Genomic DNA, 26,060 nt, shown 5'->3' on the forward strand with positions numbered 1-26,060 from the left:
AGCATTTCTCTAAATGAGCAAAATGTTTTCAGTGATATTTCAGTTTTTTTTTTTTTTTTTTTTATAATAATAATAAAATATGTGTCCAGGATTTTTTAAAGTATATTCTGCACATTAATATAATAATGTTGAACAGTCAGCAACTGGCCAGTGCGCTACTTGTCGCGCTGATAAAGTACTCTCGGTCGCTGGACGAACAGCGCCAGGTGTGTCATATGGTGTTGCCCAAGCGACGGCGACTTACCCGCGCCAAGTCGCCATCTGTTTAGCGGCACCGCTGCTCTTAGCGACATTTAACTCGTGACACGCCTGGCGCTGCTTAGAAGGAGAGCAACGTGACGTGTGGGTTGTGGCCTGGCCTCGCGACTTACCGTTAAAGGAACTTTCAACATTTATTAACGAAGAATTAGTCAACTTTCTTCCGTTTCATAAATATGAAATTCAGCCAGGCACATTTTTGTGTGCTAACCATCTTTGTTTGCGTAGGTGTAGAATACAATTGTCATTTTTATGTGAACATTAAATAAAATATCTACAAATTTAGGGCTGGATGAACTATAGGTTTCGAATGGGGTGTTTTCCTACTCTGTGGATCGATTTATTAGACGTTTTCACGTCAAAAACTCGTGCTTTTCAAAAACAATGATTTAGTGTTTGTTTTTAATTCTTCAAACAAGCCACGTTAATTTAAAAGCTCTGACGAAATATTTAGAAAGCTATGTACGCCAACTGGAAATTGTTTTGAGAGGAACTTGAGTCCATGTGATCTTGGAGACGGGTGTAGCGACGCGGTGAGAGGACGCGGCGTGTGGCTGGGCGCGGCAGGTGCCTGGAGCAGGCGGTGCTGGCGTGCAAGGACACGGGCGGCCTGCAGGACGTGCCGCGCCTGGCGGAGCAGGCGTGCAGCCTGTACCAGCAGCACGGCTCGCCCGACGCGGGGGCTGCGGCGCTGGACAAGGCTGCCAAGGTGCTGGAGCCGCGCCAGCCAGAGCAGGCCCTCCGGCTGTACCAGCGCGCCGCGGAGGTCGTCACGGTCCGTACCCTGTTCCATCGCCCTCGGTAGACAACACCAATAACAAAGTACATTTATTCATTCGCCAAAAAAATAGAATGATCCGAATTTAATGTTTATTAAAACATTTAATATATATTTAATATGATAGTGACATTTTTGTGATGACAATGTTAAATCATTATAACAAGTTCAGTATTTTCCCCTACAAATGAAGACGTATGTATGATTTGTTTAAGTGTTCAAACAGTGTACAGTAACAAAATATGTTTTATGCGTCTGCTAATATTACTCTCATCCAATGTAATGGGACACAGAAAACCCCGGAGGGCGAAAGCTATGGGGTGGTATAAGTGATTCTTTCTTTCTTTCTTTCTTTCTTTCCCCTTCTGGCTTCACGTTCCAATCCTGGTGTCAACTGTCTCCCGAAACCACTCCTGCCCCCCCCTCCCCCTTGTCAAATTACTTAATATACAACATTTTAAACCCTACAGTAAACATTACCACGGCCATAACTGCGAACATGATCTGAATTGTAATTTTAGTCCTGTCAAGGTAAACTCGATGCGTTAAAAAAAATGCCTCAAAACTCGCGACTGGGCCCCAGGGGTTTTGCCCCTTCCCTTCCTCCCCCATTAATGTCCCTGACTGTCGACCACTGCTTGAGACGGAAAGCCGTTGTGTACGACGGCTGGTTGTTATTAATATTTGGAATATTTCATATTTGTGCTGTTGTTTGTTCTTTGGTTTTTCGATCTTTCTGGATAGAAATCTGTGTGGTTATCATCGCGGTATTTGTCGAAATTAATTTTTAAGCCTCTTGCTGGACCATTATGAGGCCTAAATTACTTGCCACGGTTTGATGGAAAACAAGTTGATTGCTTAAAGAGCCAAAGAGTTTTTAAAGGTCTCCATTTGGAAAAAAATTGATGATTGATCTTAAGCCGCATTTTAAGAGGCAGTTTCGACTATTTTAGAAAGACAGCACAGGTATTGGTCATGGTCTGGCATAAAGTGGGATGAAATGTAAACTTAGGTGTTGAAGACAAATCAAATGTTGCACATAGCAGTATTGTGTGTGACCAAAGTGACAAATGTGATTCAAGGGCGAAAATGAGTGGAAGTACTAATGGATGCTAGTTTTGTTATGCTGGTTGAAGTGACAACTATTTGACGTGACTAGTAAAATTTCAGTTGTGGATTCCAGCTAATCATACACATAATTAGGGACAAGATCGTGTGGTGACTTGCGATAAAACCAAAATAACACAGAAAAACATGTCAGTACACCTTGTAACACCAAAATGCAAGTAATGCACCGTAAAGAACCTAAATACAACTGAAATCATGAAATCAATCCGTGTTTTAGCAGAACTTTATTGAAATACAAACATTCTGTAGGCTGTATTTTGTACTACATCCGCCAGGGGTTTTCATGAATTTCCATCGTGCTGAACGGGAATGTTTTGTATGAAATAAATGAATTAATTTAACAAAGTTGATGTTGCTTTATTTTTTGAAGTGAATTCGATAAACATCTTACTTAACGGTTGGGTGGCCACGTCAGAAAAATTGTTTATAAACGATATAATGCTTCAGAGTGTTTGCAAAACTATGGAATGTGTTTGAAGACTGTAAGAATTATTGTTTAGTTATTTTTTGTGGACTAAATCTATCAGCCTTTCTTCTATTGCCTTACTGGTCTCTTTCTTGATAGTTTGCTACACCAAACCATGACAAACTCGGCCCATCGTTCACAACCACTAGCTCAACTGACTCCATAATATCAGAATCATCAGAGAACACATCCACATCCATTACCAAACAATTTGCTGCATTCTCCGTCGCTTCTCGCAAGGTAGACGGCTGAGGCTCATTTAAGCACAAATTTCGCGCCTGGTTCGGTGACTCATTTTGCCCCACTGGTTCATTTATCTTTGCTACTTTTTGCCTCATTCGATACATACAACATTTCTCTGCAGTTTTAATTGCTTCTGCTCAGGTTATTTTGCTGGTTTTCTTTCTTTTCTCCAACATAACCCGTTTTCACTTGGGCATTTTGCAATTAATGGGCCAAAACCAAAGTTTCTAATTTTATAGTTATTCCCACTCAACTATGACCACTCAGTGCTCACTCACGAGCAACTTAAAGTTTAAATCACACTAATCGGTCTATTACTTTCGGAATTACAGCTATCACTGACTTCAATTCGACGCTCCACACCAACACTCATTACTGACTGCAAATGTTAACTGGGTGAGTCATCCGTAACGACCACAAGCAAAGTCTGCCTTACTAAGATATATTTACTTCAACTCTGTAGCTTTCAAGTTTACGAGTTTTAAGCGGGAATGTGCTGTAAATGTTTGACTTCACAGTTTTGAAGCTTCTTGCATGCCATAAAAATGGCTTTTGTTCATTGAGGTAAAATTTTAATTTCCTAAAAGCAATGGTTAACTGTGCATTCCAGATTGAAGACAGTCCTCGGCAGGCAGCAGAATTCATGGGAAAAGTGGCCCGCATCATGGTGAAACTAAAAATGTAAGTTTTTGGGTTTTAGTAAGCTGTGACTGGATTTCAAGCTACATTAATATGATCAAATGTTTTGCTTTGGCTAGGAAATCATATTGCTTCTCACTTGCTGCTTTATCGTATGTGCAGAATTGTCTTTTTCAGATTCCCACAGAGTTTTTATTTTTATTGTTTTTTAATGACCCAAGTTACCAACAGTTATGTTACTGCCCGCCATTAATTCAAATATCTGATAAAACAGACAATTCAGTTGACAATATGAGCATGCACCAAAAAATTGCACCCTCACAAGTGTGTTTACTTGCATCAGTTTGGTTTTTGAAATGGATCGCACAGCTGTTGTGAATATAATTGTAGGTTGCAGATTCCCCTTAGCGTTCTCTCCGGAGCAAGTTGGCCCACATGCTAACAAAACAATCCCCTAATTTTTTATTCTAGTATTAATATACCTTATTTTTACTATATCTGCCTCACACTTTGATTGTAGTACAGAGTAAATGTCACCCACTGTTAGATAATGCTACCCGGCTTGCATACGTTACAAAATATTTATTTTGTACAGCATCGTTAATTGTAGTAAGTATTAATATATTTTTTTATATATTTCTAAGACCATAAATGTCTGTTGATAGTGTTATTACAGTTATAGTCATTCTAAAAAATTTCATGTTCTAACACCAATTATTATTTCTTAGGAGAGACAATTTGTAACAGTTGGTCACTATTAATAACAAGGCATGCCATGAAATTATGTGCTATGCTAAAAAAAAAAGCAAAAATTTGAAATACTAAATTATATTAAAAAATTGTTTTGACAAAAATAGTTGAAAACAATATGGTAACTTTCAGTTACAGCTCCTTAGAAATAAAAAAATGAATACCATCAGTTGATGCTCTTGAAATACAACAGAAAAATGTGTTTCCAAAATTCTCATTCCAAATTTTTCTTTACATAACACAATGTTTGAAAAACATTTTTAAAAATTTTCATTACATCACAAAGTTATGTCTAAAACTTTTGTGCTCAATGGCATACATCTGGCATTAGAGCAAAGCAAAACAAGGACAATGCTAATGGCAGATATTGTACGTTGGTGAAAGAGAGTAATTGCATTTCTAGGTTTACACTGCAATAAGGTTGAAACGTGCTATATTCAATGCATACCTATATGAAAAGCTTCCCTTTTGGCATATTGTATATTAATGAATCCTGTTTTTAGAGTGTTAACAGTACAGTAGAATCCCGCCGATGCGACCCCCCTCTGATGCGTCCATTCCGTTTATACGACCGTTTTTTGAGAAACCGTGAAAAATTTCAGCAGAGAAAGTCGAAAATTTGAGTAAAATCGGCTGAAAAACAAGTCTGTTACACTTTGTTGGGCGCTGTGTGTTCACGTTTATCTTGGCGAGCGCTGTACTGTAAGCAGGCAGACAAAAGACGGCTAAAAATAGATACCACCCCTCTAGACTGTCCACGCTAGCCAATACCGGTAAACTGCGCGCATCACCTGATAGCATCTACGCGCGCATCTATTGCCGTCTCGGTCCCTGTCCCGTTTGACGATTGTGACTCATTTTTCAATTTACACGGACTCGTGGATTCGTGAAAATGAGTATAAAGCGAGCCAGTTTGTCGCTAATGAAAAATTATGAGATTATCCAGCAAGTGGATAAGAAGACAATTTCCAAGACTAAGATAGCACAGAAATGTGGCATTCCGAAGTCTACTCCCTTCTCGATTCTTAAAAAGAGAGAAGAAATTATAAAGGCAGTACAGAAGGAAGGCAGCAATTTGAAATTGAAAAATTTGAGGGGCGCGACGTATTAGGTGCTTCAAGTGTGCGTGAGAGATAAGATAAAGACGGTGAAGAGGGCGAGACCTGCCAGCCAATATATTTGTGGGAGGCGGAGACATAGATAAAAGAGAGTGAGCCCTGCAGTAAGTGGAAGTGGTCCAGGTCGACATTTACCGTCACACTCTCGCTAGCTAACGCGATGCTGCTGGTCGCCAGCCTCACACACACACACACGCGTGCACGCACGCGCGCGCCGCCAGACGGCGACGGCGAGTAGATGCGTGCGCAGCCAGCAGTTCCGCTCTCCTTCCCCTCACTTACCCGTCCACACGTGTTTTATTTTCTTTTTTTTTTTTTACGCTGTGAAGGGATGTGGAAAAGATAATTGCTTGAGCTGTCATAATAAACATCGCTGACGGCAAGGACGGGAGCGCATCCTGTCGGTCTGTCGCTGTGATTATCTACTCCAAAAACATGTCACAGCATTTCAGGATAGCATTGTTCTTATATCTTTTGTTTATAGCCGAATGTTTTCTACCTGATCCACACAAGTTCCTTCGCCACTTTTTGAACGAAAATAACAACCAGCCGGCTAGCATAGCCGAACTCGCGTGACGCAAATTCACTTTATAATGGGGGAGGGGGGGGGGGGTAAAATTGGCCCGAATTCTCTATCGCGACCATTCCGTTTATAAGTCCGTTTTTCCGGAAACCGTGAGGGGTCGCATCAGCGGGATTCTACTGTATTTTAAAGTACTGATAGGATTACCTTCATGTTTGTTCAATTTTTAAAAATAACTTCACATTGCGTAGAGGGTATGTACTACTGTTTTTCAGTTGGGAGATATCAGGTTTTAAAGGATAGCCCAATTATTTTAATCTATTTGTATTCATTAATAAATTATCAAGTCGTCTTCGTTATCCTACAATACTGCACACTAAATCTTGTATTATAGAAATCAGTCTGTCCAAATATTTGGCCTTTGTGAAGCTTCAACTAAGCAAATTAATTGAAGCTCTTTTTAATATTTTATTTGACGTAGCGAGAAATTTGCTGTTCGTTTAATTTTGAAGCTTCAGTTGTTATGCAAAATATCACATCTGATGTGAGTTTTTGCATTTTTTGCAAAGCTTAAAACATTAGAAGCCTAACATCCATTAATGAAATTATTAATTAATTTTTGTATTGTATATGTTTTGCATGAATTAAGTTGATGACTTAAAATAAATCAAAAGGTGGCATTCTGTTAGCATTTACACATGCTCAATATTAATATTAAACATGGTTATTTTATAATATTTATTAAATGATTTTATTTTTAGGGCCAAACATTACAAATGTTAAACCAAGAAATTTTTTCTTTGATCTTGTATTTTGTATAATAATTGTAATGCAGCTTTGCCGATAACCATATTTGCAATTCAATTTTACTTCGAAAATGTTTTAAACATTTGATTTGGTATTCGCTTTGCATCAAGAAACTAGTATACCCTCAGGCCTACCAAATAGGAATATGAACTTAATCATTCTGTTGCTTGCATAAGTCACCGGAGTGTGACTCGACAGTAACTCGCTCGTTGGATCATCATTGTTGCACACTAATTTCCTTGAACACTCATTTACCACTACACCTATCCCTCACTTAGCACGACTAATGCGTTCCTAAAAATGCTTGTGTTATTCAAATTTGTGTATTCTGAAGCATTAGTTTCCATGTATAGCAAGGCTTATTATTTATTTAATGTGTTCCAAAATTGTGTAGAATAATATACTTTACGTAATATAAATATGTAGAATAACATTCAATGATAAATATCTCGCAGCATGTATCATTTTATATGCCTTCCATCGCACTTTGTATGACAAATACGACACAGCGTAACGGGAGATACGTGGTTATGTACTTTATCGTCAGTCAACTGGCTGACTTGCCTGCCCGGGCATGACCTTCAACTTACGTGGCGTACCTTTCCAAACCATCCTTCATTGACAGTGAAACCGATATTACTGTCCAGATATTTACATTTAAATTTTTAAAACATTAAAGTGCTTATTTACGTATCACCACCTGGTTCACACCAATCCTGTCATGCCAATGATAATTTTTTCATTCATTTTACAACCTTTTCCACGTGAATCATCTGTTCATTTCTGTTCCGGTATCTAATGTCAAATATATTTCCACTAGTACAACCAACAGCATCAGACTTATAGAAACTTTTGGTAAGAGTCCTTATTTCGTACGATTGTGCACACAGTTGACTTGCGTAAAACTAAAGTAACGGGACACAGCGTAACGGGACAATGTGAGTAACTGGACACTTTTTCGTGCGTGCAGCCAGCGTTCATCGATTTATTAGATGTCACGTGAAAAACGTAAAATTTTAACAGCATTTATTGTTAAATCAGTACATGCATTAATATTTACGTATATTTACTTACATACAACTACAAAAAAAAATACTTATATTTTTAGGAATGTTCATAATAGTGCAGAAAACATCTCATGCAACATTTGTTTAAACTACAATAAATAAAACATGAACTGTAACTATCTACTTGAAAATTGAAACCACCTGGCATATAAGCTTCACCCTACAAAGGTCATTAGTAGGGCCTGGAAAATGTTGGTGTTTTCAGTATGCAAAAAGCGGTACTTTATAATTAGAAAAGCGGTGGTTTAAAGTCGGTACTTTCGTTATGCAATGGAAATTTTACCGGTATTTTAAATGTTGACTAAATTGTGCAGTTATTGAATATAATAGTTTACATATTTAATAAACAATCCATGTATACTAGGAATAGACTAATATGCATAATAACAGCCAATTAAATCCAAAACAGTTACACAAAACAGACAAGTTGCTATAGATGTTAGCAACTACAAATTTTCTTTTTTTTTCGGCTGCCAATGCCACATGCTTAGCCGACTTTAGGTGTTTGTCAATGGAATTTTTTGGGTTAAGTGATATTTTAACCTTGCGTGAGTATTAGTGATCTGCAAATACAGTAGAATCCCGCTGATGCGACCCCTCACGGTTTCCGGAAAAACGGACTTATAAACGGAATGGTTACAATAGAGAATTTGGGCCAATTCCCCCCCCCCCCCTCCCCCCACAAATATATCCAAATACATAAAAAATCACCTTTGTTCGCATAAATTTCATATTCAAATAGTCTATGGTGTAAAAAAGACAACTTTTTAAATTCATATTACACCTCGGACTCCAATACCCCGAACAATGGGTTCCGATAAATACTCGCGCTAAGTGAAATCGCGTCAAGCGAGTTCGGCTATGCTAGCCGGCTGGTGGTTATTTTCGTTCAAAACATGGCGAAGGAACCAACGCTATCCTGAAATGCTGTGACATATTTTTGGAGTAGATAATCACAGCGACAGACCGACAGGATGCACTCCCGCCCTTGCCGTCAGTGATGTTTATTTTGACAGCTCAAGCAATTATCTTCTCACGTCCCTTCGCAGCGTTAAAAAAAAATAAAAAAAAACCTGTTGGAATGCAGTAACTAAGTAAATATGCAGTAAAATAAATATATTTATGGCCCTGCTAAATTTTTCTATTCAATAAAATTCGAGGTATTAGTGATTTTTCAGCAGAAACTGCTGTGTGACTAATAAACAAATTGTATCATAATAACTTAAACTTATAAAGTATTTATTAACGGCGAAGGACAATCGTAAGTCCATAAAAATATTTATTTTACAGAGAATGAATGGACTATACAACCTGGCTTTTGTCGCACGCGGTGTGGGTGGGGAGGAGGATGCTGACAGTTTCTCACGCAGAAGGTTGAAATATGGGAGGGAATGTGTTGAAATGTTAGTTGGGAAAGGGGGGGGGGGGGGAGTTTTTACATGGTTTGTGGCTCTGGGAGGGATGAGCCTTGAAGAATTAGCAGGGGATGGGAGAGGTAAGCATCACATCACGTATGACATCAAGCCGCCGCTACCGCCAGCCTGGCTGGAGGAGTTTCTTACGCTCTCGCAGAAGCTACCACAGCGGCTTTTCGTGCAGGCGGGTAAGATAACATGACAGCTGAGATGGCTAGACACTGCCGCGTGGACAGTCTAGAGGGGTGGTATCTATTTTTAGCAGTCTTTTGTATGCCTGCCTGCTTACAGTACAGCTCTCGCCAAGATAAACGTGAACACATAGCGCCCAACAAAGTGTAACAGACTTGTTTTTCAGCCGATTTTACTCAAATTTTCGACTTTCTCTGCTAAAATTTTTCACCGTTTCTCAAAAAACGGTCGTATAAACGGAATGGACGCATCAGAGGGGGGTCGCATCGTCGGGATTCTACTGTAATGGTACTATTCGGGGATATATTCGCAGTGTAATATAGAAATGTTGTGGTTTTCGCGAATGTACTTACTTTTCACGTTTTCATGCGAAATTCACACGAATTTTCGCAAAATTCACGATCGCGAAAAATTCCAGGCCCTAGTCATCAGCAATCATTACTTTGTGCCGTAAACAACATAAAGGAATTTTGTACAGGCTCTTCACATATTTGAATAAATTTTACAGTTATTTTTCTTTACTAGATACTTATTCATATTCACATTCATATTCATAGTACTAATAAAAATTTGACTTTTAGACATTGCAGTTAAAAAAAAATGTTTACCTGTACAAACTAAGAAACTTATTGAATATTTAGTTATAGTTCGTTGTTTAACTTTCATCAATATATGGTATACATAATTGTTTTATTTTCACATTTTTAGTATCCTATCATGAAATGTTAAAGCAGTTAATCATCATAATATGTACTTAATATTAGCCTACATGTGTTTTAATTTTTAATGACGATAACTAAGTAGTCCATGTTTTTAAGGACAAAAATTGCTTTTTTTTTTTTTTTTTTTTAACACCGTGAGATCTAGGCTCGGTGTATAAGTGCTGAGGGTAAAGATTGATTGGCAGGTACGACGAGGCGACGGACGCCATCCGCCGGGAGATGGGCTACCACCAGCAGTCGGACAACATCCCCGCGATGGGGCGGCTCGCGGTGGGGCTGGTGCTAGTGCAACTGGCCCGCGGGGACCAGGTCGCGGCGGAGAAGGCTTTCAAGGAGTGGGGGAACTGCTGCGACCCTGCCGAGGTCGGTAGACTCCCGACTGGCGAGGGGTCCGCGGACAACCGGAAAGCAGCGTCGAAAGAAATCAACTATTTGAATTTTTTTCATCCCGATTGTATAGACTAAACACTGTAACACCCGCCCCTCGAAATAACACCCTAATTCATTCTAGTTTCTAGCAATGCAAGCGCCAACCCTCTGTACCTATAAGTAGGGACCCCAGAAAATGGTAAATAAAACTGGCTCATTTCGGTGTAAAAAAATGACAAAAGCGGTGCAAAAAACCTGTGTAAAAATAAGTAAGCGGTGCAAAAAATCGGTGTAAAAATAAGCAATCAGTAGAGACCCCAAAAAATTGTGAAAAAATTATGCCATTGGCGGTGTAAAAAACACCTCATAGCCTTACTGCTTCCTTATTTGCCTGGCCAATTTTTGGGACATAAGTTTCTCTTAGAGTGTTGGCTGATGATGGCAAATCCCCTGCACCTAAAATGTATACATAACTTACAATATACTTATAAATAGGTAGCATTTATAAGGTTATCGCTGAAAATATTAATGGGCTAATTTATTCAAAGCGATTCTTAGCCAAACCTAACCTAACCTTTTCTAGATTAGGTACTGCTGGATTACAGAGTCAAACCATCAATCAATCAGTCAAAAATATATTGTGGTGTGCTTACCATTTCACAATGCAATCCATCCTATTTATGTGTTTGTTAATCTAAGGTACTTGCATACCTATTTATTTGAAGTAAAGGTAAGTTAATCGATAATATAGTAGGCCTACATATGCTTATGAACTTTTATTAGAGGGGAAAACATTTCTAAATAAATAAGGCTAACCTTCAACATGGGTGTTACACCATTCCCTCATAGCTGGATGATCAGCTTTTTCCAAAGGAATGTTAACTTACAGCATCATATTAACAAAATCAGAAAAAAAAATTCTTGTTTTCTGCACTTTAAAGCTTGTTTGCTTTATTCACGCTGTCGCCTATCGAGATTTGTTTAGACACGGTAGAATGCTTGACAAAATAATTGTCTTTTTGTTTTGTGTGTGTCATTTGCCACATGCTTTTTGCACGTGTCTTTGCATGTACAATCAACCCGCACATTGCAGAACTTGCACATCATAATTTTGTCCTGCTGATCAAAAATATAAAATCATCTGATTTTATCTCTCTTTCACGATCAAATATTGTCAAAGTTTTCGGCATCTTAGCCACAAATTCAATTGTATCACAAAACTTACAAAATGTGGACGGTAGTTGTAAACACTCATAGATATGTGCACGCAAAAATGACTGCCATCTTAGCTCGATGCGATTAAATTAGGTTATAAAAATCGACACCAGTGCGCCTTGCGGCAGAAACGACCATTATTCAAAACACGAAAACTGTGGAGTCAATTTGTTATGTTGGTAGTGCAAGCATATTGATTGTTGACAACTTTTACATTTTGTTTTCATTTGCGATGGCAATATTTACTGTTTGTAAACAGAGTAATAAAAATACGTGAATTTCATAGAGGTGTAAAAGTAACGAAAAAAAGTGTACCCGTATGTATTCGTTACTATAACAATTAGTACTCGTTACTTTCGTATTGTTACTCGTTACTTCTGGTTCTGATACCGCATAACATGCTATGTTATGTAACAGCAACGAATCGAGTCGTATTTCGTAAGCGTACAGTATGACGTCGCATAAATAATAATAATAATAATAATAATAATAATAATAATAAATCGAATATAAACAATTAAAAATATTTGGTAATTAACAGCTTTTGTTAACCAAGAAATAATTAAATCTCATTAGAGCGGCTTTATTATATCTCTTTTAAGATAAGAACAGAAAACGTGAAAATACGTGATAATAAAAAACAAAAACATACATATTTATAATTTGTAAAAAATAATTTCTTACGTTGTTTCTGTTACAATCTCAAACTTTGTCTACACACACATAAACTGTAAAAAACTTGGACGACGAATTTCCAAATAATACAATAAACAATCATCGTTCTTTGTAACGAATAAGCGCGCGCATGCGTAAAACATACGAAAAATGCAAGTAACGAAATGCATTCGTGTGTAATGTTTCGTTACTCGTTACTAGATGCCGCACCCGTTACTCAGTAACGAATACATACGGTTTGCTACAGCTCTAGAATTAGAGATGATACAAACCTATATTTTCCGATCACAGTTCAAACTGTGATTGCTCCTTTAGAGTATCTGTGATTTTTATCTGTGATTCGATCACAGTTAAAGCATTTTTTGCTGTAATGGTGAGAGTAATAATAATGTAAAAAGCAAGTACTAAAGACATAATTTTACACATAAATACACTATTTAATGAATTTATAGTACTATTATAATTAAAGTATGCTGCAAAAGAAACTTTTTTACAAAAAACAATTATAAATAAAAACAATCCTTATAAAATGTTAATTTAAATCTAAAATGTGTGTACCTTGTAATGTTAACATTTAAATATTCAAATTTTGCCTAGAAAATAATGTTATAATAAAAAAAATTAAAAATATCGCGTCCGTCTTCTCTTCGACAACAGTTATAATAATTATCTAATGTTAAATAATAGCTCTAGAAAAGATTATTACAATCGTAAAATACAAATAAAAACATTTAGTATTAGACACAAAATAGTTTTTATTTATTGCAGTGGTAACAGGAACTGCGCTCTATCGAAAGTCAGGAACTATTAGCTTGTAATTCTTCTATTAGCGCTTCGGTGTATCCAAGAAATAATAAATAGATATAGATTGTTTGGGAACAATAACAGTTTCACGGGAACCGAAGCTGCGTTGCTATTGGTGATTTTGGAGCAATCGCCGGTTTAATTCGCAGTTTGGTGAAAGCGGCCATGCCATTGGTGGTAAAGGAGCAATCACAGTTTCCATATCGACTAAGTGCTAGTCTTGCGATCGCTCGATATCTATCACACGTTGTGATTTTATATGCTCTGCTATTGGTTGTTCGGGAACAATCACAGTTTCTAGGTATCTAAAGTTGCCTTGCTGTTGGTCGCGTGAGAGCAGTCACAGTTTACTGAACGCTGCTCTGTCATTGGTGGTATGGGCGCAATCACAGTTTCCAAACTTTTGTATTTGGAGCGCTGTCTGCTGTAATATGGAAAGTATTTGAGTAAACAGCACGTTCTATTAACATAACGCAACATTTGTGTATCGTTTCAAAATATTTATACTCAAAGAGCACATTTCAAGCATGAATAGAAACTAATATAATTACCTAAATTGTGCTGTAAAATTAAATTTTGTCACAAAATCAACTAATAAAATTATTATTGGTAGGTACCTAATACATGTAAGGAAATATTCCAAATTGGTTTTTGTAAATTACTGTCGATAAACTCAAACATTAACAGAAATATTAAAATCATATTCAAATTAATATTAGTGTGTAGAGGGGAAAAAACCATATGTTTATTTAACATTTCAAGATGAAACGCCACTCTGTTTGCCATATTTACCTCCCAAACTAAAATGATAGATATATATTGCAAAATAGTCGTTCTATAAGATGACTAAAGTCGTTAATTCCAAATAAAATGTATTGCTTTCTTAATAACTAAAAGTTTACATTTATTGTTGTTGTTTTGTAAGACAGATTATGTTTACACATTCTGCAAAATTACTGTCAATAATATTATAAAAACGTCCAAATATCACTCTTTTCCTTATCTTAGCAGAAGGATCCATCGAAAGTCTAAATATTAAATACTCAAAATTATATTCAAAACAGATTATTTTACCGTATATCAACACTGCCTATCTACTGAATTAGAGAAAGCAACGCATAAAGTGTTAAATTAATCATGTTTAATTTTATGTGGCTTGTGCAGAACCTGCACTCTATCGGTAGGCTGAGAATTATCACAGTTTAGTTCAATTTTCGAATGCGTAGATCGTGCTTTGGTGCTGGAAGGAAAGTGGAAGAACTAAAAAAAACAGTATTGCCATTGGTTATTTGAGAGCGATCACAGTTTCACAGGCGCTGAAGTTGTCCTGCTATTGGTGGTCTGAGAGCAGTCACAGTTTATTGAAAGCAGCTCATCCATTGGTGGTATGAGAGCAAAATGGCAGTTTCCTGATCACGTCGCACACAAGGCAGTGCCTGATATTGCTACTCTGATCACAGATACTTCGTACGATGAATCACAGACTGTGACTGCGATTTTTTGATATCTGTGACTAAATCACAGGTTGTGATTTTACGACCCATCTCTATCTAGAATTTCAGTAACGTGTCAAAACGAAGATAATATCACGGCACTAGTCTTTCAGTCTATGTTTATTTCACGCCTATGTTTATGATGGCGTAAATAAATAGAACTTACGACATAAGGACATTATTTTGTGCGAAATAGCGTGAATTTCGCGCGAAAGTTCGTGAATTTCGCGACTATGTCAAAATCAAAGGAAAGTCGCAAAATTCGTTTAAAGTATCAAATTTTCGCGTTATTTCGTGAATTTCGCGCTTCACCATTTTTCGGGGTCTCTACCTATAAGTAGAGACCGGAAAAATTCACGGATTCTTTTCGCGATAGGCTAGAATTCAAATAGTTATACCTCAGTGCTGCCTCTGCTATTGGCTCACAACTCACCTGGATGACTCTGGGCCAATGAGAAAAACTCAACTAAAGCAGCATCAAATCACAGGCTGCTATGTTGGGATGTCTCACAAGACAGCAGCCAATGAGTGGTTGACATTTGACTGAGTGTACGTAGAACTATGGAGTTCATGCTAGAGGTCATTGAACCCACAAATTTTTCCGGTCCCTACCGATAACACATTGGCATAGTATTGTTGTGTTTCGTGATATTCTCAATAATTGTCAATCTTTGTTCTGGAGTGACTTCATTTTCATCATGAATTATTTAGGGCAACATTTTTACGGAACTTAAACAGTGTTTTCCAACACAACAAATTAAAGTTTTTTTTATGTATGTGCAATTCAGACCAGTTTTTGTTGCAGCTGGGAGGTCTGGATTGTAACAAGTAAAACGTAGTGCCAATCTAAACAGTTTTAGTCATACATGTTTTTTTTTTACCCATAAAAGAGTATTTTAATCAAAATAATTTGTTTCCCAATCAGGAAGGGTGCTTGCTGACTACCATTTTAATCAAGACACTAGTCACATTTAAATTAATTTACAGTATTATATATGCCCAAATTCACATGTAGCACATTAAAATAAATGTAGAATTACATTTTAAATTAAACAGCATAAAATTATATTTAGAAAGTCACCTACCACATTGTTTACATAATAAGGCTTGGGCTTATAATTCCTATGTAGGCGCTGCTGATATTTCTGAGTTACAATATAATAATGTTTTTTATGTAGACTATATACATATTTCAGTTATAATGAGATTTTAAAAAGCATAAACTTAACATTTTACAATATTAGAAAGATTATTTAATCTGTTAACTGTTGCCTTGCTATGGCCACAAACAAGTTATGTCATTTAGCTTGTTTACAATGTTTTTAACTGGTTAATGCCTTTAATGTCATATTATTATCATTATGAGTAGGAATAAATTAACTTGTATTACCGTGACTCGACAAATTTAATGTAGTTTGTAAAGTGACAGTCATGACTAATTTTTTTTAGTAAGTTTATAGTAATTTTATAATGTTTTTTGTTACTGATTTTAGCTTTATATGTATATACATTGTGTTTTTTTGTTAAACCAGTTAAGGAGATATTAGAGAGAAAAAAAATATGATCTTGTAATGTTTGCAATGCACCGAATCATTTGTTCTTATTCTTTCTTTATTTATAAATTAATTTTTCTGTTCCTGCTAACAGTTTGGTGACTGTGAAATAAAAATGAAATGTGAGTTAGATTTCCAACTGTACAAGTCAAGGAAACTTGTCGGTTCCCAAGGTCCAGACTTTAGAGAAGCTGCTGCAAGGTTTCGACGACGAGGACCCGGATGTCGTCCGGTCGGCGCTCAGCAGCTCCTTCATCAAGAACATGGACGTGGAGTACTCCCGCCTCGCCAGGGACCTGCCCTTGCCGCAAGGCGTCGCCCCCATCCAGAGACCTTCCGTGAGGGAGAACGCGGCCCCGTCATACATCTCGCCCAATGCCGCGGCGCTGTCTTCCGACGCAGAGGTGCGTGTTGGCCTGTCGGCGAACCAATTAAAGCCCTTTGACTCTGCCAGGAAATTTGTTATTAGTTTCATTAGACACTTCGGTTGTGATGCAAAGTTTTGTGTCTGATGTAAAGTTTAGTTTTTGTCACAAAGCTTTAAAACATTGGAAGCCTAAGATTTGCTCATAAAAATATTATTATCTTTTGTATATGTTTTGCTTGAATAAATTTAGTTACAGGAGAATCCCATTATAGCGAGCACGGTAATAGCGAGAACACGGCTATAAATAGGTCTTTTCGAGGAATTTACAGCGTGATTGCGTGAAGCGCGCTTTGATTATTTGTCTGCTTTATCTCCACCCCTCTCGCTCGCCACTAGACATCTTGCCGTTGACACCTGTCACATTCTTCAGCCTTGCAGTTGCCACCTAAGTGCGTGGCTTTAAAAATAGAATCCCGTCCTTTCTTTCTTTTATCTAACTTTCGTTAGGTATCTGTTCATTAATATTATTCTATTCCTGTGAACTCAGTATAATAAATGCTGAATGTGCTGGGGATATGTGCGTGTGTAATGCAACCACTAGGCTACAAAGAATGCAGTCCCTTTGTTTTGTTTCTGACTACGTCGCTACAAGATAAGCCGGCTATCATCCAAACGCCCATATCAGGGCATGCCTGCGACTTCACATCACAGCATCACTGGCTGGCTTCAAGGCCAAGGTATGCCCGATTCGAATAAACCAAGCCTTTGAATATACATATACCTGTACGCATTTCTTATTATTTAGAAAATAGACAAAATCTATTTTTTCCCGCCATTAAACATAACAATGTTCACTTTTTTAATATAAATGCTCTTAATTAGTTTGTTGGGACATTTTCATTAACGAATAATAACATTGTTTATAACTACGTTAGGCCAAAAAAAAAGTCAGAGCCATCTTTAAACTTGTTGCTAATTGATCGCGTTAATAATACACAAATATTTATAAACTTGTTTGGAATTATTTCAGTCGTGACACGTTTACAAACACGTCACGTTATTTATTTTACTTTCTGACAAATAGTAGGCACTACAGTATTTATTTCCGAATTGCTCGGACAGTTTTCTTGTAACTTTTGTTTCGGTCAGTTGTTGGGGTATCTGTCCAGGAAGGGGGTGGTGATGATTTGAGTTTAATCCCAAATTTATTTTCTAAAAAAGTTTACAGGTATGAAAAAAGTATTGTTTTCCAGCGACTATTTCGTTTGAGGCGTACGTGCGTTGCCGCACTCCTGCTTTTTTGTAAGGAATTAAATCGTCGCACTACACTAGCGCCACCTGTTAGCAACATCTCGAACCAACATGGCCGCCAGCAGACAGCCCGCGTCGACAATAGATAGCAGGACAATGCTGTGTCGGCCGCGGGCCAAGTCGAGTAATCGATTGCGAGCTGAGATGCTATTCTTACGTGGGGTAGTAGGGTATTCTGGTTATTTTGATGCAATCGGTGATCGCATCCATACTTGTGGGGTATCGTTTTAAAGAGAATTCCCACATCTGCTCACAGAAATGAAGATTTCGTTAATATAACCTGTTATTTTCCAATTATACAGGTTTAAACACAATTTTTTGCTATTTTCTGTTAATTTTTATTTTTTGGGGGCCAAAATCTGTCCAATTCGGTTATAGCGAGGACATGGTTATAGCAAGGATCAAACCCAGAACCGTGACACCTCGCTATAACAGGACTCTAGTGTACTTAAAAAATCAAAATAAGGCTCTCCTTTGCTTTTATGGATGCTTAGTATTAATATTATGCATTTTTATTTTATAATTTTATTGAATGATTTTATATATATGTGGACACACACACGGAGCCCAATTGGTTGATCACTTAATCAGTTCAAGCATTACAAATGTTTAACGATTATTGTATTATGTCAGTCCTGTATTTTATAAAAATAAGTTTAATACAGATTTGCTAAAAACAATATCCGCAATTCGATTCTACTTCGCTATCATTTTAAACATTTGATTTTATATTTGCTTCACATCGAACAAACTAATATTAGTACAGGCTTATAGTAGATGCACTGGCAGTTATTTGCAAAGTGGGAAGTATGGTAGGGTATGCAGTATTCAAAAAAAAAAATTGGTTGTCTGTAAAGTTGGTTTACGGACGATAGTTTAACGTGACAACGTCATAACAAAACATTGATGAAATGATTGATCCAGAAGAAAAGGAAATACCGTATTTACTCGTGTAAAGACTCCGCCCGCGTATAAGCCCCCCTCCTTGTTTTGTAAACATTTTTGAGAAAAAATTTAAAAACTTTTTTTCTGGGTTTATCTGAGGGCAGGGCAGCTTGGCATGCATCAAACAACAAGCCATGTATTGTGACCGGCGGGAGGTGATTTTGTAAGCGGCAGTGATACAGAGACTGGTATTATAGTTTGTCCGTTCTCAGTAGGACCGTCGTGAGGCATGCCAGACGTACGCAGTTAGTCCTATCTCAAACAACATAAAGATAAAGAAAGCTGGACTCCCGCGCTGCCGCTGTGTTGATGTGGAGTGTTGTCGGAGAAGAAGAGGGGAAGTGAAGGAGGAAGGGAAGTGGGTCAAGGATTCTAACACTCCTTTGTCTGGTTGGCTGGCTAGCTGGCAGGAGGGAGGTTAAGCCACGCCTCTGCCTCTCTCCCCTCCTGACACAGCGCTGCCTCTGCCTCTCCCCCCCCCCCCCCCTGATATAGCGCTGCCTCTCCCCCCTGCGGAGTCGTTGCCTCTCTCTCCCTCCTGCCGCGTCGCTGCCTCCCCCGCCTTCCTCATTCGAACAAAGACGCACAACTTGAAAAGAAAAATCTATTTTTTTCCTCCAAATTCGCATATAGGCCCCCTCCCCTTTTTTGGAGTCAAAATATGGGGAAAAAAGGGGGGCCTTTACGCGAGCAAATACGGTATCATATTCGGCCTGAGACTGAGCCGTAATAGGTTTTTGCAACCAAACCATTTAGGCATTAAAAATATTATATTCTTTGAGGAAGAATTTTTTTTAATTTTCTATCTTATGTATGATAAAATCTATCTCTGCATACTTTTATGAATAAAATTGAATCATTTTTATTGAATTATCACTATTTTGTATGGATACAAAGGAGTGAAATGAAATGTAAAATTGAATTAATAAATTTACTTTTATTTGCATTCATTAATTCAAATATATTTATTACTTTTGAAATGTTGCGTGCGCCATATTTATTTTTACAAGTACCAAAAAAAATTCGCAGCTGCCGGGTTTCGAACCAACATCCTTTAGTTTAAGAGTTAGGTACGCTAACCACACGCCCACGAGGCCATACTAAATTAATGTAGTTTCAAATGTTATATATATATAAAAACTTTGTTCACGGTAGGTGTATAATATTAACACGATTTTATAACAAATACGCATCCCAAATACACCAAACTTATTTATAATGTGTTACAATATTTTTTAAAACATTGTGCAAAAGATCCCGGGTGTAATTTGAATTATTATGTGTAACTGTAAAACACCATTGTTGGTTCAAAACGTATTTAAATTTTCAACTTTACTTTTAAATAACCGTACCGATTGTGCTGAAAATCGGTGGACAATCGTTAAATTACATAATATTAATAATTCAAACGACGAAAATATGATTGAAAAGTCAAATCGATGGTTGTTCCAATCGAGTGGAAGAGAGATACCACGCATGCGTACAATGAGCATGAAGAGAGATGCCACGCATGCGTACAATGAGCAAACAGAACACATCCGTAGTGGGACATCCGTAGTGGGACACTTTTTTGTGCGTGCAGCCGGCGTTCATCGATTTATTAGATGTTGTCACGTCAAAATTATTATATATTAGTGAATGATATGACATTCATTTGAAATTTTGAATGTACATATTTATATTATTATTATTATGTATTATTATTATTAGTGGAACTCGTCTACAAACTGAATAAATGGTAGTCCTCTTAGCAGACTTCACAGATCTCATTTTAAATATTTGTACTTTTCACCATTAAAAATGTGGTTCCATTATGTGAAGGATGTATTATTTACGGCAGTCGCAATTAAACAGTGGCGTGTTAAATGTACTGTATGGCGCGAAGCGGCACAGTGATTAGCCAGTGGATTTGCGAGGCCCCAGGTTCGAATCCAGGTTTGGCCAGTCTTTTTTTTTTCTCTCTCTTCCTCCCTAAATCACTCCAAGCAAATGCTGGGAGTGTTTCTAACCATAGGACGGCCGTCACCGTGTGTTACTGTGTCAGATGACCTTGCTGATAATAAGAGACTAACCAGTAAAAAAAATTAACATAAAAATAAGTTCCAACTACTGGACTGTGAAATAACCGTTGCATCACACAATAAATAATAGTTACATTAACTATGTTACATAAATTTTCTGCAGTTATGTAGTGATAAAAATGCATTGGTATATAATTTACATAACATAGTGAAATTTTATTGTAATGAAACCTTTTTCCAATAGAATTTTGTTTTAAAGTTTCTCATAGCTAAAAATTTTCAAAATAGTATTCATTGATTTTGACCTATAAATTTCACTCAAATTTTAATTTAATGAATTAGTTATATAAAATGATTTTATCATGTAAAAATCACTACTGATGTTTCAAATGATAAACCAGTATTAATAATATGTATTGACTGATATATTTTTATTAATTGGCTTGAGCCTTATTTATTGGACCAAACCCTGAATAATTTCACAAAATTCCTTTTAAATTAACAACTCCATTTAAACATTCCATTACCTTGATTAAACTCGTATAGCAATAAATAATAAGGGAAAAAAACAGTTAATTTTAAAAATTATCATTTCAAACATTCTGATTGATGATGCGGAAATCCTTATTAAATATGTCAATGAATAACTATAGTGGTCTTTTTAATAATAGAATACTCACTCAATATTTAAAGATTTTATTGTAGAGGAAGAAACAAACAGCTTTGATTCTAATACAATAGGAATAGGATTCTGAATCCTGTGAACCCTTTAGAATTAATATAATATTTTGATCCAAGAATCAGAATCAACAAAACACTATTCTTAACCACCCATTACTAACTTACCATATCTTATATTGTAATATATATATATATATATATATATATATATATATATATATACACACACACACACACACACACACACACACACACACACACACACACACAGTGTTGTTAAAAGTGCTCGGAAAAAGTAATTGGGCTCAATTACAATTACTGTGGTGACAATGTAACTAATTACAAGTAAAAATTACTTTACATAGAAGTAATCAGTAAAATTACAATTACTTTCCGCTACCATTTTAAAACTGACTTACGATTCAATTTTTTTACACACTGTTACATTAGTAAACATTCATACATATATGTTTTGTTAAAAAAATTATTTCATGTAATGATTAAATTTATTATCTTTAGTTAAATGAATAATATTTGAGGACAAACTTGCTTGAATAACATCAAAAGACTTCATACAAGTAGCTACCTGTAATAAAAGTAACACTCTTTAAATTTTGGAATTGACCTTACAAAACAATTGCATTTTAAAGTTCTCATCAGATAGATTCCCTCTCTAGATGGCAAAAATATCTTTACTAACACTAAAAAGACGCTCAACGGAAGCACTTGACGGCAGCGATGTGTTAAATTTTAAAAATGCAGATTTTAGGATAGGGTAATAGTGGAGAATCTGCATGTCACTATGGCTGTTCTTTAAGTAGGAATTTACTTGCTCCAAGAGAAGTGAAACTGATGTAGTCAAAATGTTGAGAAAAATTGCCTCTTCGTCTCTGTTCACATTTTCTTCTGTCATAACAGAAGCAGAACTTACACCACTAGCAAAGGCATCAATTTAATTTTTGAAGGAGGATACAGCTTCCTGTTTCTGTTGTCCTTCCAGCCAAGAAAATTTCAGTGATGGAATGAGGCCGGCAGCTGTTGCCAATTTATTATCTTCCAAAATTGAACCGAAACGCTTGTCTACACCCTCATGCAATGCTTTGGCCAAAGGTCTACAATAAACAACACTGCTGTCGTTCATCTTTTTGCCAAGTTCCCTTAAAATACTTGTTATTGTTGCCTGCAGGTAACCAGCGAACATGTTTTTTTCCGCTTGAAGTTATGTTTAAGACAAGTGCCAGTGCATTCATTACATGTCGTACTTCTGTTGTCATTTTTGATCATAGATGTTGTGCATACGATCGTAGCACTATAAGCGTAAAATTATAAACTTTACTAATACAAAAATTTATGTTCTTCTTGTTCTTAATTGTATTCATTATACGTTTCGAGAATAAAAGTAACGGCAAGTAAATACAATGTATCGATTACTTTAATGTATCGATTACAATTAATGTTATGTATTCCGATTACAAGTACGAATTACATTTTTTTAAATGTAATTCGTTACAAGTATAAATTACTTGAAAAGTATTCGTTACAAGTAATCCGATTACTTGTAATTCGTTACATAACAACACTGTGTGTGTGTGTCTATATATATATGTCTATATATATGTATGTATATATATATATGTATATATATATATGTATATATATATGTATGTGTATATATATATATATATATATATATATATATATATATATATATATATATATATATTAGGGATGGGATTTTCGAATCTTGGATTCGTCGAATATACCGAATCCTATGGATTCGAGGATTCGTAGGATCCGAGGTGGGATTCGAGGTGGGTTTTTAAGAGTTTTAGGTAGTAATTGAAAATTGTAGTGCTGGGCGAAGTTTGAAAATTTCGAACCGAACCGAACCAAATCCTTACGTTCGGTTCGAAACCTCTTAAAATATATTCGAAAACCGAACGTTCGTTTAAAAAAAAATTACGTTTTTATCATTTTCAAACCCCCATTTGAGACCATTCACAAAACAGCACAACAAAATTCCATTACTTGTAATATTCCGACTTTTATTGCATAATCATCGCCTCAACAGTTTCAAGCGCAGACAAAATAATAATAAAAAAAATTATTAATCGTCGCATAACTCTCATAGCATTGTTTCATATAGGCGCGCTTTGTTTTTTGTTTACTTTAGAGAATTTTGTATGCATTTCTCGTACTACGTAATATAAACTATCGTACAAATGCCAAAGGTATTGTATATTATACCTTTAACTATAGTGCGTGTACGAGAAGTGTTGTAGAATCACCAAAGATTGCGTACCCCATACGTTAAACTAAAGCGCATGTACGATAACTCTCGTATTTCGGCAAAACTAACGTGATCAAGTTAACACAAGACAAATGCGGTAGGAAATGATTACGTAAATTACGTATTTTAAATTACTGGAATGTATTTATTTTCTTTGGCCTTTTTGGTTATAACAGTCAGGTACTGAAAATATTAATTTAATCTTGTGTATTAAAAGTACTGGTCCAGTAAATTTTACAGTACGGTACTAAGTTGACAAGCGTAGTCGCGGCAGCCATCATTATTTCTCCTGTTTTCTTTTTTCCGACGCAAATTTTTATAACCACACTGACTTACGTTACGTTTACAATATTATTGTTCTTGAGGTGATTTGCGATGAGCAGGCTTACGTCGTTTAAGTTTTCCAAATGGAGAAAAGATAATGACGACCCAGATGACCCAGAACCACCCCAAAAAATGTCTAAAGTTTCTTCTGACGAGCAGCATTCTTCCAAGAAAACAGCAACTGCATTCAGTGGGTTTTGTAATGTAGATTGGTAACTTAATTCACATTCGACTTTTTTTTAATGTCCTATTAAAAAGTTTTACTTTTTAAAAATGTTAGGCTATGTCTACCACAAAAATATGTTATGTGGCCTTATGCTGAATGTTCGTCATCTTTATAATCTTATATTTTTTTTAAATGAAGGTTAGTGTACACTGAAAAAGGAAAATAGTTTTTTTTGAAATTTAGATGGAACTTCTTCATGAATTAAAAGTATATATATATATACATATAAAGAAATTAAATGCAAAATAATTTTCTCTAAACTGTTTTCTTTCCTTCATTATTTATTGCATAAACTTTACTTATAAAATGTTTTGCAATGTTTTAATAAAGCTAAGCTATATACCGTATTGGCCCGAATATAAGGCGACCCCGAATATAAGGCTACCTGCAGTTTCAGGAGGCCAAACAAATGTAAAAATAATTTTTGGTAGAAATTAATGTGAAAATTCATTAGACATACATTTTGTGTTGATAAATGGTTTTTGCATTTATGTATAACAATTAATTTATATTTATCACATTACTTATTTAAAATAAGTTTGAATGGCCTACCCTAAAAGTCAAAAGAAAACAATTAGAAAATTTTTACATTTTTAAGTATTACACTAGAAATTTTTTCGTATGTTTACTCTAATGAAGCTGCATAATTGTCATCTTCAGAGCTGTTTATTTGTCTAGGGCTCATTCCCCGCCGTTCCAGCGATGTGTGATTGTTCATTTTTCACAGTTTACTGTATCTACGAATTTAAAATTTTTACAATGGCTATTAATCCCTCTTAAAATACAGCATTTAACTTTCCGTTTGACTTAAGCTACATATTACCACAGAACAAGGCGTATTACTATTTAGTAGTGTGTTAAACGTAAAAAAAGCAAACAAAGAATGCATCTTGCCGGAACAAAACAAGTGGCTAGCTGACATGATGAAGCATACGGCCAAGAATAACTTCGGTTACGTGACCGCGTATATTTGCCATATTACTCTCTGACAGAGAGAGTCTGTTCTATGAATTTGAAAGAATAATCTATTATAATTATGAAAGGTTTTTACATAAATAAAGAGTGGATTATTAAAATAGCTTTTGAAGCAACGTACCAAATTCCTGTTAATATGGCGTCTTCGTGCGTGTTCGGCAATGTTCGTTTTACAACAAAGAAATATTGTGGAAAGACAGTTGGCAGCCGTGAATTTCCATACATTACATCCGGAATGTTTGTAAACGTAAACAATCGTTCTGAAAATAACTGTGATATTTTAGTACAAATATTACCGTTAAAAATCTGAAGATAAATTACCGTAAATGTTAACACGCGATTGTACACAAAGTACAAATATGAATTATGAAATAAAAGGTTGCCATTTTGAGATGCTTCAACATTCACGTTTTTACTCAAGAACAAATATTTTAATTTTCAACTTCAAACAATTGTGAATTACTGCAATATTAGGTGGATTTATCGTTTTTCTCCGTGTGAGGTAACAACGTTTTAGTTAATATAAAAAATTGTGAACGTTTTATTAAACAATGTTTCTACTGTAGCTTTCAGCTTGGAACTAATGTTTGCGGTTCTGACGTCTTGGGTGCGAAAATAAGGCGACTTCCAATTTTTGCATCTCTCGTTTATGTAAAAATGGTCGCCTTATATTCGGACCAATACGGTAATGTTTTAATTTTACAT

General features: G+C 36.0%; 2 protein-coding genes across 3 annotated transcripts in view; both read left to right on the forward strand.

Moving 5' to 3' along the window:
- LOC134540821 (gamma-soluble NSF attachment protein-like) overlaps nucleotides 1-26,060 on the forward strand; it is a 57,178-nt gene that overhangs the window by 17,890 nt on the left and 13,228 nt on the right. For both annotated transcript variants that reach the window (XM_063383778.1, XM_063383779.1), the window contains exons 5-8: nucleotides 826-1,033; nucleotides 3,484-3,554; nucleotides 10,292-10,469; nucleotides 16,389-16,619. In XM_063383778.1, coding sequence (XP_063239848.1) covers nucleotides 826-1,033; nucleotides 3,484-3,554; nucleotides 10,292-10,469; nucleotides 16,389-16,619 — 688 coding nt within the window. The remainder of the gene's footprint in view (nucleotides 1-825; nucleotides 1,034-3,483; nucleotides 3,555-10,291; nucleotides 10,470-16,388; nucleotides 16,620-26,060) is intronic.
- The window catches only part of LOC134540819 (uncharacterized), a 40,973-nt gene continuing 39,577 nt past the window's right edge, over nucleotides 24,665-26,060 (forward strand). Inside the window, exon 1 of the mRNA XM_063383773.1 lies at nucleotides 24,665-25,857. The gene's annotated coding sequence lies outside the window, so the exon portion shown is untranslated. The remainder of the gene's footprint in view (nucleotides 25,858-26,060) is intronic.

This window comes from Bacillus rossius, chromosome 17, assembly GCF_032445375.1.
Source record: "Bacillus rossius redtenbacheri isolate Brsri chromosome 17, Brsri_v3, whole genome shotgun sequence".
NCBI lineage: Eukaryota > Metazoa > Arthropoda > Insecta > Phasmatodea > Bacillidae > Bacillus > Bacillus rossius.